Source organism: Phycodurus eques, chromosome 16 (assembly GCF_024500275.1).
Source record: "Phycodurus eques isolate BA_2022a chromosome 16, UOR_Pequ_1.1, whole genome shotgun sequence".
Taxonomy (NCBI): domain Eukaryota; kingdom Metazoa; phylum Chordata; class Actinopteri; order Syngnathiformes; family Syngnathidae; genus Phycodurus; species Phycodurus eques.
The window spans coordinates 17,164,546-17,177,651 of record NC_084540.1 but is presented as its reverse complement, the minus strand read 5'-3'; the positions used below and the strand labels follow the sequence as shown (position 1 = coordinate 17,177,651).

The window sequence follows — 13,106 nt, the reverse complement described above, 5'->3', positions numbered from 1 at the left end:
GCCTATTTAGTGTTTTTTTTGTGACTGCACAAGCAGGGTCGCACACTTGTAATTAGTTAATTTGGACATTAAAAAAAATGTTTTAAGATTCACAGTGGTTAAAGGTGAATTATTTTTTTTTAAAAATAAACCAAAAAATAAATAAACCAAAAAAAACAGCCTCTCTAATTTTGTATCTCTAATTTGAGTTTTAAGCCGTGCACTCGATGGCACGCGCACAGCAGGCACACCCTTGCGCTGACCTTTTACAATGGGCTTCAGGAGCTTTTCTGAAACGGTGGCTCCGGGAAATAAACAAATCCCCTTCGTTTGCCAACAACTGGGCATAATAATAGCAAACAGAAGCAGAGCGAAGGGACCTCACGCAGCATAGAACATTCAGAAGCGACATGGAACTAACAAACCAATAACAGTGTTGTAGTAAAACTCCATTATGAATAAGTCATGCTACCAACATGGCTAGCAACTGATTGTTTACAGTGCTAATGCTAGTTTAGTATTGCTAGCACTGGAAAATGCTTCAGAAAATGCCTGCAAAGCTAATATAGGTTTTATGATTTATTTACTGTTTTCAATTATTGTTTCATTATCCTTACAATAATTTGTTACTTCACTTTGAACAGCTGATTGTGTTTGACTTTAGCGGTTTCACTTTCTAACCGTCTTTTAGTGCGGCCCCTTCCAGCCACCATGACAAGTAGTTAGCAGAGTTAGCATCACATAAACAGCTTAATATTGATCTTTGCCTGGGTTATGCCGTCCTGCTGAGAGACAGAAATCCACAGAGAGTCAGTGAACTGTACAAGAGGAGCTGCACTTTATTGGACACACAATCACAGCAAATTATGTACAAAACATTTTGTCATATTTCCTCACTTTATGTCATCCACACTGATAAATTAACTTCAGCATCATTAGTCTTTTTTTAAATAAATTGATATCATCATCATATATATCTATCTATATATATATATATATATGTCTATATATATATATATCTATATTTATAATAGATCTATGATGTTACTCTTTGTCCTTTATGTCACACTAACTAGAAACGCTAGGCCGTGGTGCATTCATGCGTTTTGAAATCCTGTCCGACGTCACACGACCTAACATGCCTGCCTTTGATTTACACGCAAAACCAAAAGAACACCGTGCGACTGCTTGAGACGATACATGCATTTGTGGCGTTTTAATACCTTTGAACCCGTCATTATACTATACTGCTTTTTGAACGTGACAATTTCTGGGACCGGCTAGGAACGACTGACTATTTACACAATTTTTGTTTCTTCTACTTTGCGATGCTGTTTGAATGTCCACACATTCATGTAAAAATACAGTACATGTACTATATACAGTACATACTAAATAGCACATAGGTTTATTGTGTTGATATTTTAAAAATGAGATAAAAGTTGAAAGCCAACGTTGTAGATTCATCTCGGCGGTTCTGCTTTCCTGACTTTTATTTTTTTTTTAGCTTAGGTTTGTTGCAGTTTTACACGCAGACCCGAATGCAACATTAAAGTCATGAGACCTCATACGAACTTTGGATTTAACCCCACAAATTTGTACCTCCAACAGCACAAAAACAGGCAATGCAGGTGAATTTAAAAATAAATAAATAGAGCGGCATACTGAAAATAAAACGAATACATATATTCTTTAAATACATAAAAAATGTTTTCGGTCACTGATTCCTCAATACATACATTACAGAACGTGTCCATAAAGAAAATACTAGAAAAAAAAAGAGCTTCTATGTACGTATATTACAGAGGTTATAAAGATATATATTCAACAAATATAATAATAAAAAAATGTCCAATACGCATGAATAAATAATCTCCGTGTGAAATGTGAAAAGCGGTGGGGGTGGGGGTGGGGGGGGGCTGTACAAAATGGTCACACTGTTAATTTATAAAAACTGAAGTGGTGACGACATTTTACAGTAGATCCTCATTTATAGTCTAAGTCTATATACTGTATGTATATATAAATATGTATATCGTAATAATCAGACTTTCGTCTTCACAGGTATAATATCATACATTGACATCTCACTTATACACACACACACACACACACACATAAAGGGTCCTAGCAGTTGGGCCTCCAAGTTTAGTTTTGAATGATACTGCTGTATTTCTTAACTCCCACATCTTAATCTGCAAAACTTGAGAAAACGTGCTAAGTGTGCTCTTCTGACACGAGTGATGATGTCATAGGGAAGTTAAACATGATACGGGCAGGGGTCAGGGACAGTTTCGTGTTGCATTCAATGGTCCTCGTTCATCAATATATACTTGAATTTGTTTACAAAAATGATGATTGGTGACGTTTACAGTGCTGGATTGTTTGCACTTGTGCTTGTAAATAAAAACTCATTTCCTCGCAAGTTTTATATCCACTGTAATGAAAAAAAAGAAGAAATGCAAGTCCCTGTAAAGTGAAAATAAATGTGTAGGAAATTTGACACACCACAGAGAAGAGTCTTGTTAACAACCCATACAAATTTAAAAAAAAAAAAAAAAAAAAAAAAAAAAAAAAAAAAAAAAAAGATCAGCACGTATATAAAACGAGGCTTTTAAAATCGTGAAAATCAAGCCGTTCTCGTCACCTTCAAATGCTGCGGGCATGTCCGCTGAATGTGCTGTAACCCGACTGTCAATTCGATACCAGTCCAAAGACCTGGAAAAATGGATGGGTCATCGTCTAGCATCTCTCTAATGCCACCACATTAATACATGTTAGAGGTGTGAAAATGTATCCGGTTAAAGCCTCTGGTAGCTGGAACACAGTATATCCCACTGGGTTCTTGAGGGGCTTTTCCGTGCCGCGACAACGAGGCGCTCTAAAGTGTCAGGCCAGCCTGAAGCCCGCACGGTGGCTGTTAAGTCAAAAAAATGCAACCATCCATGCTGTTCCACTTTTCTCTCCATGACATGCACACACTCACAGCTGACAACGAGGCGCTCTAAAGCGGCCATGCCAGTGGAGTAGCTGAAGAGAAGATGTATTGTCGGGGTGCAGGCATAGCTACCTAACTAACTGCACACTGCAATTGTGCCGGATAAACGTGGATGTGAATGAAGGCACTCAAGTTCTTATGTACGGTAGTGGAGGAAGGGCGACTCTTGTTTTAGCCACGCCCCCCCCCCCCCAAAAATCAGCGAAACTAAAAATGTGAAAAACAGTTTAACGCTATATCGCCACTCTCCACAATTGAGTGCTAGAAAGCAATTATCTTGAAACGTGAATAACGTATTTAGAAACAAATCTCCGAAATTCACTTTGCGGGGTCTTTAACTTCTAATGTCGTTTAAAACACAATACCAAATACTGTTACACCCTAAATATGAAGAATAGGGTTGCAATTCAAAAAAGAAAAAGAAAAACTCAAATGAAAATGTTAAGGCTAAGGCTTCATAGGCAGGGTGTCTATAAAGGGCGCTTGTGCGAGGGGGGAAATAAAAGCAGCAGTCTTGCAGTGCTTCGCAAACTGTGCAGATGGAACCCAAATGAGGCTCCAGCAGGACATGTGCGCTAAATGTACACACAGTGTGTTTACTGTGGTGGAGACGTCATGTTGTGCTTTGTCATTAAGTTGTAATTAAGATGCGACCGCGCTCGCTCGTTTATAGTCTTCATGTATATTGTGTTCTTGAACAAATGTTCCATGTAAATGTCCGCACAATAAGCCGATTAGAACGCTGCTTCCCAGTGGACTGATGCTACATTAGAATGGACCTTAATTTTTAAAGGGATAACTCCCGTTGTGCTTTCTTCTTGGGCCTTTTTGACATATTAATAATAATGAAATGTGAATGCAAACAGGGCCTGTTGTCTTTGGGGGAGCTTGGTGGTGTTGAGATTGTCTTCATGTTATTACACAGGTATAAAACCAACATCAGATTGTGTAAATCAATGTTTCGCCATAGAAGTCATCATTATATATCGTATATTATATTATTTGTCCTTTGTGTAGTTGTAGCTTAATTTAGTGATGTGCTGCTGCCTAACATAAAACGACAAAATGCAGTTCTCACAGAACTATCCAAAATGTCTTTTTAAGGGGAAGGTTTAAGATTCACAGGGTCTAATCCAATTCATGCCTGATTTAAAAAAAAAAAAAAAAAAAAAAAAAAAGTCTGCCCCAGTACTTTTGTCCGTCAAAGAATCATATAAACAGCGCCACTTTGGCTTGAGTTGGAATACTAAATAGCTTTAAAATCACACACACACACACACACACACACACACACACACACACACGTCAATAAATTTGAATATGGCTGACGTCAGGCGGAATCCTCGCATCTCCAAAACCGTCAAAAACTAAACTAAGAAAATGGGAGGTTTCACATTACATCATCAAAGACAGCTCGCCATTTTCAACACTTTATAGATTGGTTGTGGTGGATGATTTGTCAAAAATAACAGACCCACATGGAGACTGACCAATAGAATACATTTTGGAAAAAAATATGAAACTGACCAAATTTGACCAAAAAGGATGTTTCTGCCCAACAAGCGAAGGATGATGTGGTAGAAATCTTCATTTATTTCAGTAGGTTGTGTGCACTGCTGTGAGATTGTTCTTATGTAAAATGGTTGGGAAACACTGCAGGTTTCTGATGGGTACACTCAAGTTCTTCAACACCTAACGAAAGACTTTCCAAGCTCGTTATATCTGTGACGTTGATATATTACGACTACAGTGGTGCCGTGAGATACCAGTTTAATTCATTCTGCCACCCCGCTCGTAACTCAAAACAATAGTAAGAATTTTTGTTTGGCCACCTGGGGCAGTATAAGTCAGACAGGGGGGGGGGGGATATACTGTTCATTGACACATCTAACTCCTCTCTCATCTCATCGGTACGGCACTAATATTAGATTCTATGTCGAGGATAAAGAATATAAGGCTGAGTACTGTTATATTGTCTGTGTTCAATCTGTTGCTTAAAGGGTTAAAGCACCAAAAGATAGATGGTATGTAGCGTTAGCTATCCGGTTGTTTTAGAAACACAAGGTGTAATTCTCTTTGTTTTATGTTTACTTCAACCGTATCCTTGAGCTGGGAGTGGCACTCAACAGCATAAACCCGCTTTTTTTTTTTTTTGATGAATATTTCACCACCGTTATTTGCCAAACTGCTGCTTGATGTGAAGTTGAGTCACTGTCACCATACAGTGCTCGTATGTCAAGACGGTGCTTGCAAGTCGAGTTATTCATATCTCAAGGCACCACTGTTTCTTGAAAAAAACAAACAAATTCCTGCAAAGATTTAGCCTTTTAAAACCAAAGAGAAAAACGACTATTCTCATAACTTTGCAACTTTTCTCTCAAAAGAAAATGAATTTGTTATTGTCTTACTGGGAATGTTTGTCTCAAAAATAGATCATTTTCAATTCCTAAGCCATTTCACATGCTAATTATGTTCAGTTGTCATAATGGATTCTGAGGTTGTCTTTGGAAGAATTTCCCAAACAGTTTGAGAACCCCTGATTTGATCTTGTATATGACTTTCACGTTTTGAATTGCACGACTGAAACAAATGACGTTTTCCACCATATTCCAATTTATTGAGATGCACCTTGTATATAGAGTGGACTCACGTGGTGGTGATTATTGCAGCTCTGTGTTTTTTTAAAACAGGATCAGCTTATATCAGGTGGGATCACCAGGGTGGTCCAGTTTTGTGCGCCAGAGGGAGTATTCCCTTAGTGGACTTCCGGAATCACGTGAGACTGGTCCAAAAGAGGGAATGCTGACACTTTAGCTGTTACTGTCCATACTTGCAGCTGCTGATGCCCTCCAGACTAGCCTTGGACAAGGTGGGCGACGTGAGTGAGGTGGGCGAGCAGGGCGACAGGACGGGCGTGGTGGGCGAGGAGGACGAGGACAAGGTGGCGGTGGGCGTCTGCGAGGACGAGGAGGCCGGCGAGGGCGAGCGGCTGCTGGGCAAGGGCAGGGAGGACGCGGACGCCCGTTGCTGCTGCTCGCGGAGGAGGCGGTGCTGGCGCAGGGCGGAGGACAGCAGCAGGGCCTCGGCGCTCAGGCCGGCCGCCGACAGGCTGGCCAGCAGCGCCTTGGCCTGGACGGGCGACGCTCTCAGCGCGGGGCCCTCCGCCCTCCTGCGGCGGATCCCCGACTCGACGGCCGCGGCTCCCTTCAGGTCAGAGCAGGACACGTGATGAGGGGTGCGGAAGATTATGACGGGTGGGGTTTGGGTGGGGGGGGGGGGGGACGATGGAAAGGGCCTACAAAGTAGAGGTTGCCTGCGCACACATGCTCACTGCTGAGGGGGAGGAGGAGGGGCGGTTATCGTGCGTTGACCAGGCGGGTGGGGTCACACCACCACGAGGAAGACGGATGAGGAAGAGCAGGACGAGGAGGAGGAGGAGCAGGAGGGGGAAACAGAACAAACAGAGGACACATTATTTCAGGCGGACACGAGCATGTGCGACAGGCGTGGCGCCATCGACACATGAAGACCAACACAGATTTTATTTTGACTTTTAATGACGATGACTCATTAAAGAATGCAAAATAATCTCACTCCTGGCCAGCACAGTCACATGTAATGAAGGGATGAGCCACTAGATGGCAATGTTTGTATACACATTTGCAAACGTGTACCACAGCCAAGGACAATTTCTTTCAAATAAATAAATAATTCAGAAGAATATACTTTTTCAAATATATCAAATATATTAAGTAGAAAACTATCAAGTCATGAGAATATATTTTGAAATCCTAAAGGGCAAAATTAATAACATTTGAAAATTATAAGTCAAATTTAAAATCAAGAAAATACACAAATATAATAAAATGCAAAATTAAGAAAATATATACAAACTAGGGCTGTCAATCGATTATTTATTTAATCAGATTAATCACACTTTGGAATTCTTATTAATCACGATTAATCACAAGCGCCAAATATACCACACATAATACCATATTTTGCTTTCAGATGGTATGTTAAACCTATTGTGCTTTGATGAACAGAGAGTTCAACGCCGCACTGCATGCAAATTACCGTTTTTTTTTTCTTTCTCCAAAAGTCCTATCGGGATGACTTTTGAAGCAAAATTGACTCCCGAGCACACCAGTCGGCATCTCCTCACTTATCTTTGTGCGAGCATAAACATTGACCTGATCAGTGACCTTATAGCAACCTGCACCGCATTTCAGAAATCATCCGCGGTTAGTGTAAAGGACCGTGTGCGGTCAAAATAAATTGTGTGATTAATCTAAATTAATACATGATTAATGCAATCCTTTTTTAATCATGAGTTAACACTTTAACTTTGACAGCCCTAATAAAATCATATTATATATAACGCAATAAGAAAATATATTTTTTCAAATACAATGACACAAAATTAATAAAATATAACAAACATATCAAAACAGAAAATTAAGAAAATATTTTCAAATCCTAAAATTAAAAATAAAACACAAATTCAGTTTTAAAAAATTAGTTTCAAAATATAACTCAAATTTTAAAAAATTCAAAATTAAGAAAATATTTTCAAATCCTAAAATTAAAAATAAAACACAAATTCAGATTTAAAAAACTTGTTTCAAAATATAACTCAAATTCAAAAAAATGCAAAATCAAGACAATATTTTGAAATGTCAAAAGGCTAAAATAAGAACATATTTTAAAACATACTGAAATGCAACATTAAGAAAGTGTTTTTAGAAAATACTACAATGGCAAATTAAAAATATATATTTAAAAATGCTAAATTAAGAAAATTAAACAAAAATATCAAATAGGACGACTGAACAATATTTACATAAAAATACTCAAATGCAAAGGTAAGAATTTTTTTAAAAACACAAATACATTAAATCTATATTGTAAACTAATGTACATTTATTATTTATTTAATTTGTATACGTCTTGCGCGTGTCTGATCCAGATTGCGTACCTGCCAGAAATTCAAACTGAACATGGAACATCTCATTTAACAAAATATACACTTTACTCTTGTATTTTTTACTAATGTGTACAAACTTAATAGATGAAAGGAGATGTTGTTTCATCATCCAAAAAGGACCAGAAGGTAAACATTTCGGTCTGCTGCTGTTTATTTAACTCTTAAATGTCAACCTTGCCTGCGACTTTAAAACCTTTCAAGGTGTGTGTTGAGGGATTACAGACATTAGTTCAATACGAGTGGCCAAACGGGTGCTGTGGCTCAGTTTCCGTAAAATGTTTTTCACAACACATACGACAAGAGTCCCAACGGGAAGTAACACAAGCGCCCCATAGGGTCTCCTTCATCAAACGTGTGAGAGGAAGTGAAGTGTTTTGAAGAGTCGTCAACGAAAGAATCGTTGTGATACCTCAAGAATGAGGTGAGCTCAGCGCGCAGGCTTCGAGACACTTTAACACTGATATCGTTGCAGTTCATATTTGTTGTAACAAGCTCTCCGGAACGACATTGCAATTCATGTTATTTACACCATTGTGATATCACTGTTTTTCGTGGTCAACTGGTTCCACACCAACAGCTTTTGAATGGCATATCGAAGACATTTTTTTCACAATTTAAAACAGTTGCCAGCTCTCTTAAAAATATGTCCTTCCATCCATCCATCCATTTTCTGAGCCGCTTCTCCTCACTATGGTCGCGGGCGTGCTGGAGCCTATCCCAGCTATCATCGGGCAGGAGGCGGGGTACACCCTGAACTGGTCGCCAGCCAATCACACACATTCACACCTATGGGCAATTTAGAGTTGTCAATTAACCTACCATGTAAATTTTTGGCATGTGGGAGGAAACCAGAGTGCCCGGAGAAAACCCACGCAGGCACGGGGAGAACATGCAAACTCCACACAGGCGGGGCCGGGGATTGAACCCCACTCCTCACAACTGTGAGGCAGACGCTCTCACCAGTCGGATTATTAAGGTGCTGCAAACCGTAAATTACTGCCGTTACTAAAGCGTAAATATTATGCATGTTGCTGTTACGATAAGAAAGCACAAAATTGAAGTTTCTGAAGCATGTCAAGAAAAACCACAAGGATTTTTTTTTTTTTTGGTCTTTACGTGGGGGGGGTGGGAAGAAAAAAGTAATTTATCAACATCACAAGAAGCTTCGGTGGCATCAGATTGAGACGGAATTGGTGGAAATCCCAGCGGCGCCTCTTCATTCTCTGATTATCCGGGATGATGATGATGACGATGATGAGAAGGCGAGTGAGGGCTCTCTCTCCTTCCTCGCTATTTCCTCTCCTTTATGTCCCGAGCTTCCGCTTGCCGCAATTTACGCCGCCAGCCTCGCCGCGAGCTCAGCGGATTCCCGTACTTGTCTCATGAAAGCCAAATTAATCTCATTATTTCAGCATGACGCCGACTCACCGCTCGCTGTTTCTCTTTTTGTCTGCTTTTGAAAAGACTCGCTCAAAAGAAAGTGCGCAGACACTTTAAGCTAATTGTGGACGTAAATGTCTCTCGAGGGTGGTAACCATGTGACGTCAGCTAAAGATTACCAGCGCATTCAAAATTAATAGTGGATGAATTTTAATGTACGTTTATAAGGGGTTGCACGGCTTCAGATTTTTTTAAGTCGGGTTGATGTATACTCGTCACTTTAGACATCGCACACCCGCAATCGTGATGCGGGTAAGCAGTATAGAAATTAGACGAAATTACAAATGCCCGGTCTAACCCGCCACCTGTGTACTAGACACGATAAAAGATGTTGACACCATGCGACGTCAACACCCTTTTTTTCCTCAGCCTTCCAAACCTGCAAAAACAACCAAAATCGCTGAATTATGCATGCCAGGCCACTAGTTGGTGATGTAATGCTACATTTAAAAAAACCATTTTTTTTTACACATATCAATTCATAATTGTCTACTTTTTTGTTATTTATTAAAAGATTAATTTTATTATTTATTTCTAATGATATATTTTTAGTATATAGATATATATTACATTGTCATATGTTTAATTTTGAATGAGGTTATATTATATATTTGTTACACATAGTCATAAAGTTGTCTACATTTTGCTTTTTGATAAAATAATGATTATTTTTTAATTTAAGCTTTATTTTTCATATGCTGTATTTGTCAATGTTTCATTATTATTATTATTATTAAAATGCTTATTTTGTATTTTTAATTCTGTTTTTTTTTTACACATACAATATATTCACACTATATGCCTAACTTAACACATTTCACATTATATATTTGTTACATATACAGTATATTTATATATTTGGATTTAGTTTTGTATTCTATGTATTTTTACATATACTTGTGTACTTTTTTTGTTATCTATTAAATTTAAATATTTTCTATTTTTTATTATCTCTGTATTTATTCATATATTGTTCTAATTTTGGGGCATCCACACCCCTATCATATAATGTATTTAATTGTCTGTTTTACGTGTTATTTGAAAAGTGATTGTAATACATAATTCATGTTTATAATATATGTAAACACAAATAGGCAGTTGTTTGCAAAATCCATGTTAGGCTTTTGAATGGTACAGAGATATTGTTGTAGAGATGAGGCTCAGGGGCCTGTATGCTTTCCACACAAAAAAAAACCCCCAAAAAACAAACAAAACAACCTAAAAAGACTAATCTGGCTCTAGTACTATAGGAGATTGATGTCGTATAATGGGGTTGTAGTAGCTTGAATTGCGCCTGCCTTAGCATTGCATCATCTAGCATCGGGCTACTTGTTTCTATCACAAGGATGCTTGCCATCTTTGATGTCAAACCAAAAAAGAAAGAAGTGATTTGCATCCTGGTGCATGAGTTTACAGATGACGAGAGTAATCACAAAAGCTGAGCGGCGGCGAGGCGGAAAAACACGCTGATTGCTCGAGCGTCGTCTCATCAAATCAACAAAGCGGCGGATTTTGATGGCTAATCAAGACCAAAGTTAGTCACATGGTGACGGCCCAAAAATTTTTTCTCGTCAAGCACAGACTCTATAGTCAAAGCGTACAATGGATCACCAGAATTATGGGCCCAATCACATGACAATTGGTAGACCCCTAATATACATACATTTCTACCAGGATACGTAGTATAATATTATAATTTAATCATAATAATAATAATAATAAACACAACAAATCCAACGGAGCCTAGCCAGCCCCTTTAATTTTTTGGGGGTGAAATTACAATTATTTATTGATTTTTAAACCATATTACATGAGGTAGGAAAAATAGCTTGGAAATTTAATGTCGCCCAGCTGTCTAGGATACCTACTTCCAATTGGGGACAATTGAGGCGAATATCCTGGTCGCAGTTTGAGCCCAGGACTTCGCCTAAAATGGCTCCATCCAACCAAAATGGCCGTCTTCCTGTTCAATAAAACCCATGGGTCTTTGAGACTTTTTTTGTGTGGCCTGATATGATAGCCATGTCCACCAAATTTCGTGCTGGATGGTAAAATAAATTTTAACCATGCACGCACGCTTGAAATGTTTGATTTTTTTTCGGGCATGTTGAGGCACCCAAAAAGGCGATTCAGAAGAATATTAATCAACAGCAATTTCACAAGGGCCTTCATCTATTTTTCCTAATACTTCTCAACAAACAAAATGCTTCTCTATCTCTGCATCCCAATTGAAGGAACATTCACCATGACAGCAATTATGGTTTCCACAGCATGTCGGAGAGGGAGCATGCAGCTGAAGTCACCACAGCATGCAGACACCCCTGAAAAGGACACGCGTCTACCTGCTGCTGGGTCTTCAGGAAGTCTTCCCTCTTGGTGCCTTTGAACTTGTCCGTGCTGTTCTGCTGCTGCAGCTGCTTCAGTTTGGAGGCCGGGGCGGGCGGGACCTTGCACAGGGCGCCGTTCCCTCCCTGGAAAAGACAGATGAGTGTCTTTAAAGTGTTTCGAACTTTTAAACATCTCCAAACTCCGTGGGAATTAACAGGAATTGATGGTATTAAATGGGAATAAACCAGGAATTTACAACAATTACAGTTGGCTCAACAGAACATTTAAATATAGTTGGGTATATATCATTTTGCATAACCCTGACTAGTCTAAAACAACTACATTTCATGCAGGTCCATTAACTTTGAGATACGGATCAGTTTCAGATATGCCGACGGCATGGAGCAATTAAGATGCTGTAATGCCCTCGCATGTGGGCAAGGAGCGCAATCTATTTTGCATGCATGTCTGCTTATGACAACACAAAATGTTTATATTTATGCTTGAATATGATACCTTAACATTAAATGACCCTCTATTCCAAGTTAATTCCCATACATCGCCAAATTACCAACTTTGCAATTTGGAATATTAACTTCCTGTGGAAATTTCCCAGAAAATGTTTACACCTTCTCTGAAAAAGAGTCAGTAAAAAAATCATTTAGTATTTTTAACTTTTGTACTCGAGTAAATGTCAGTCTATGTTTTTTATTTTTTTACTTCCACTTGAGTGAATGAGTTGAATCAGTACTTCTGTCTGTTTTTACACATCTGTAATTCTACTTAATTACACGTCTGCAAATGGGAGAAGAGGGAGGCGCAGTATGCAAGTCGGCATCGTGTCTGAGCTAATACGAGATGAACTTCACAAGCTGCCACGCCGCATCACTTTTGCCTCCCGACACAATCAGTAGTAAGCGCTTGGAGAGCGTGGAGAAGCAACGGTGTAGCGAGTGATGCAAGGACATGACGAAACAACGCGAGAGGACTTTGTAATCCTTCGCCGAGCTCGTGGGAAATTCTATCTCGAGTCGCATTGGTGACAGTGACGGTGGAATATGGCAGCCCGACACTGAGTGGGAGGCTGCATTAACACAGCAACTGGGAATGCTGCTATTGTGTCACATGTCAACACAAGTGGCAATGAAGCTCTGCTGAAGTTGCTCATTTTGGAATGGGCACTAATGAGATCCAATACAAGAGCTGTAGAAAAATATTACAGAGGTATTAATTAAAGAATAGAGTTATTATTCTTTCACCATTTGCATCTCTTGTACTGTATCTCATTGTGAGATAGTGCAGGTGTGCCTCATAGACCAGCCATCGTATGCAAGCAGCGACGGTTTCTGACGTGCAATATGTTAGGCCGCACAG

General features: G+C 39.2%; 1 protein-coding gene across 6 annotated transcripts in view; it reads right to left on the bottom strand.

Moving 5' to 3' along the window:
- Positions 1-4,146: 4,146 nt before the first annotated feature.
- srcin1a (SRC kinase signaling inhibitor 1a) overlaps positions 4,147-13,106 on the bottom strand; it is a 94,955-nt gene continuing 85,995 nt past the window's right edge. For 5 of the 6 annotated variants that reach the window (XM_061701392.1, XM_061701394.1, XM_061701393.1 and 2 more), the window contains 2 exons: positions 11,747-11,875; positions 4,147-6,181 (listed from right to left, as the gene is read on the bottom strand). In XM_061701392.1, the coding sequence (XP_061557376.1) occupies positions 5,795-6,181; positions 11,747-11,875 (516 nt within the window). In that variant the 3' untranslated portion in view covers positions 4,147-5,794. Of the gene's footprint in view, positions 6,182-6,226; positions 6,311-11,746; positions 11,876-13,106 lie in introns of those variants that run through there. The other variant, XM_061701395.1, reaches the window with a different exon arrangement.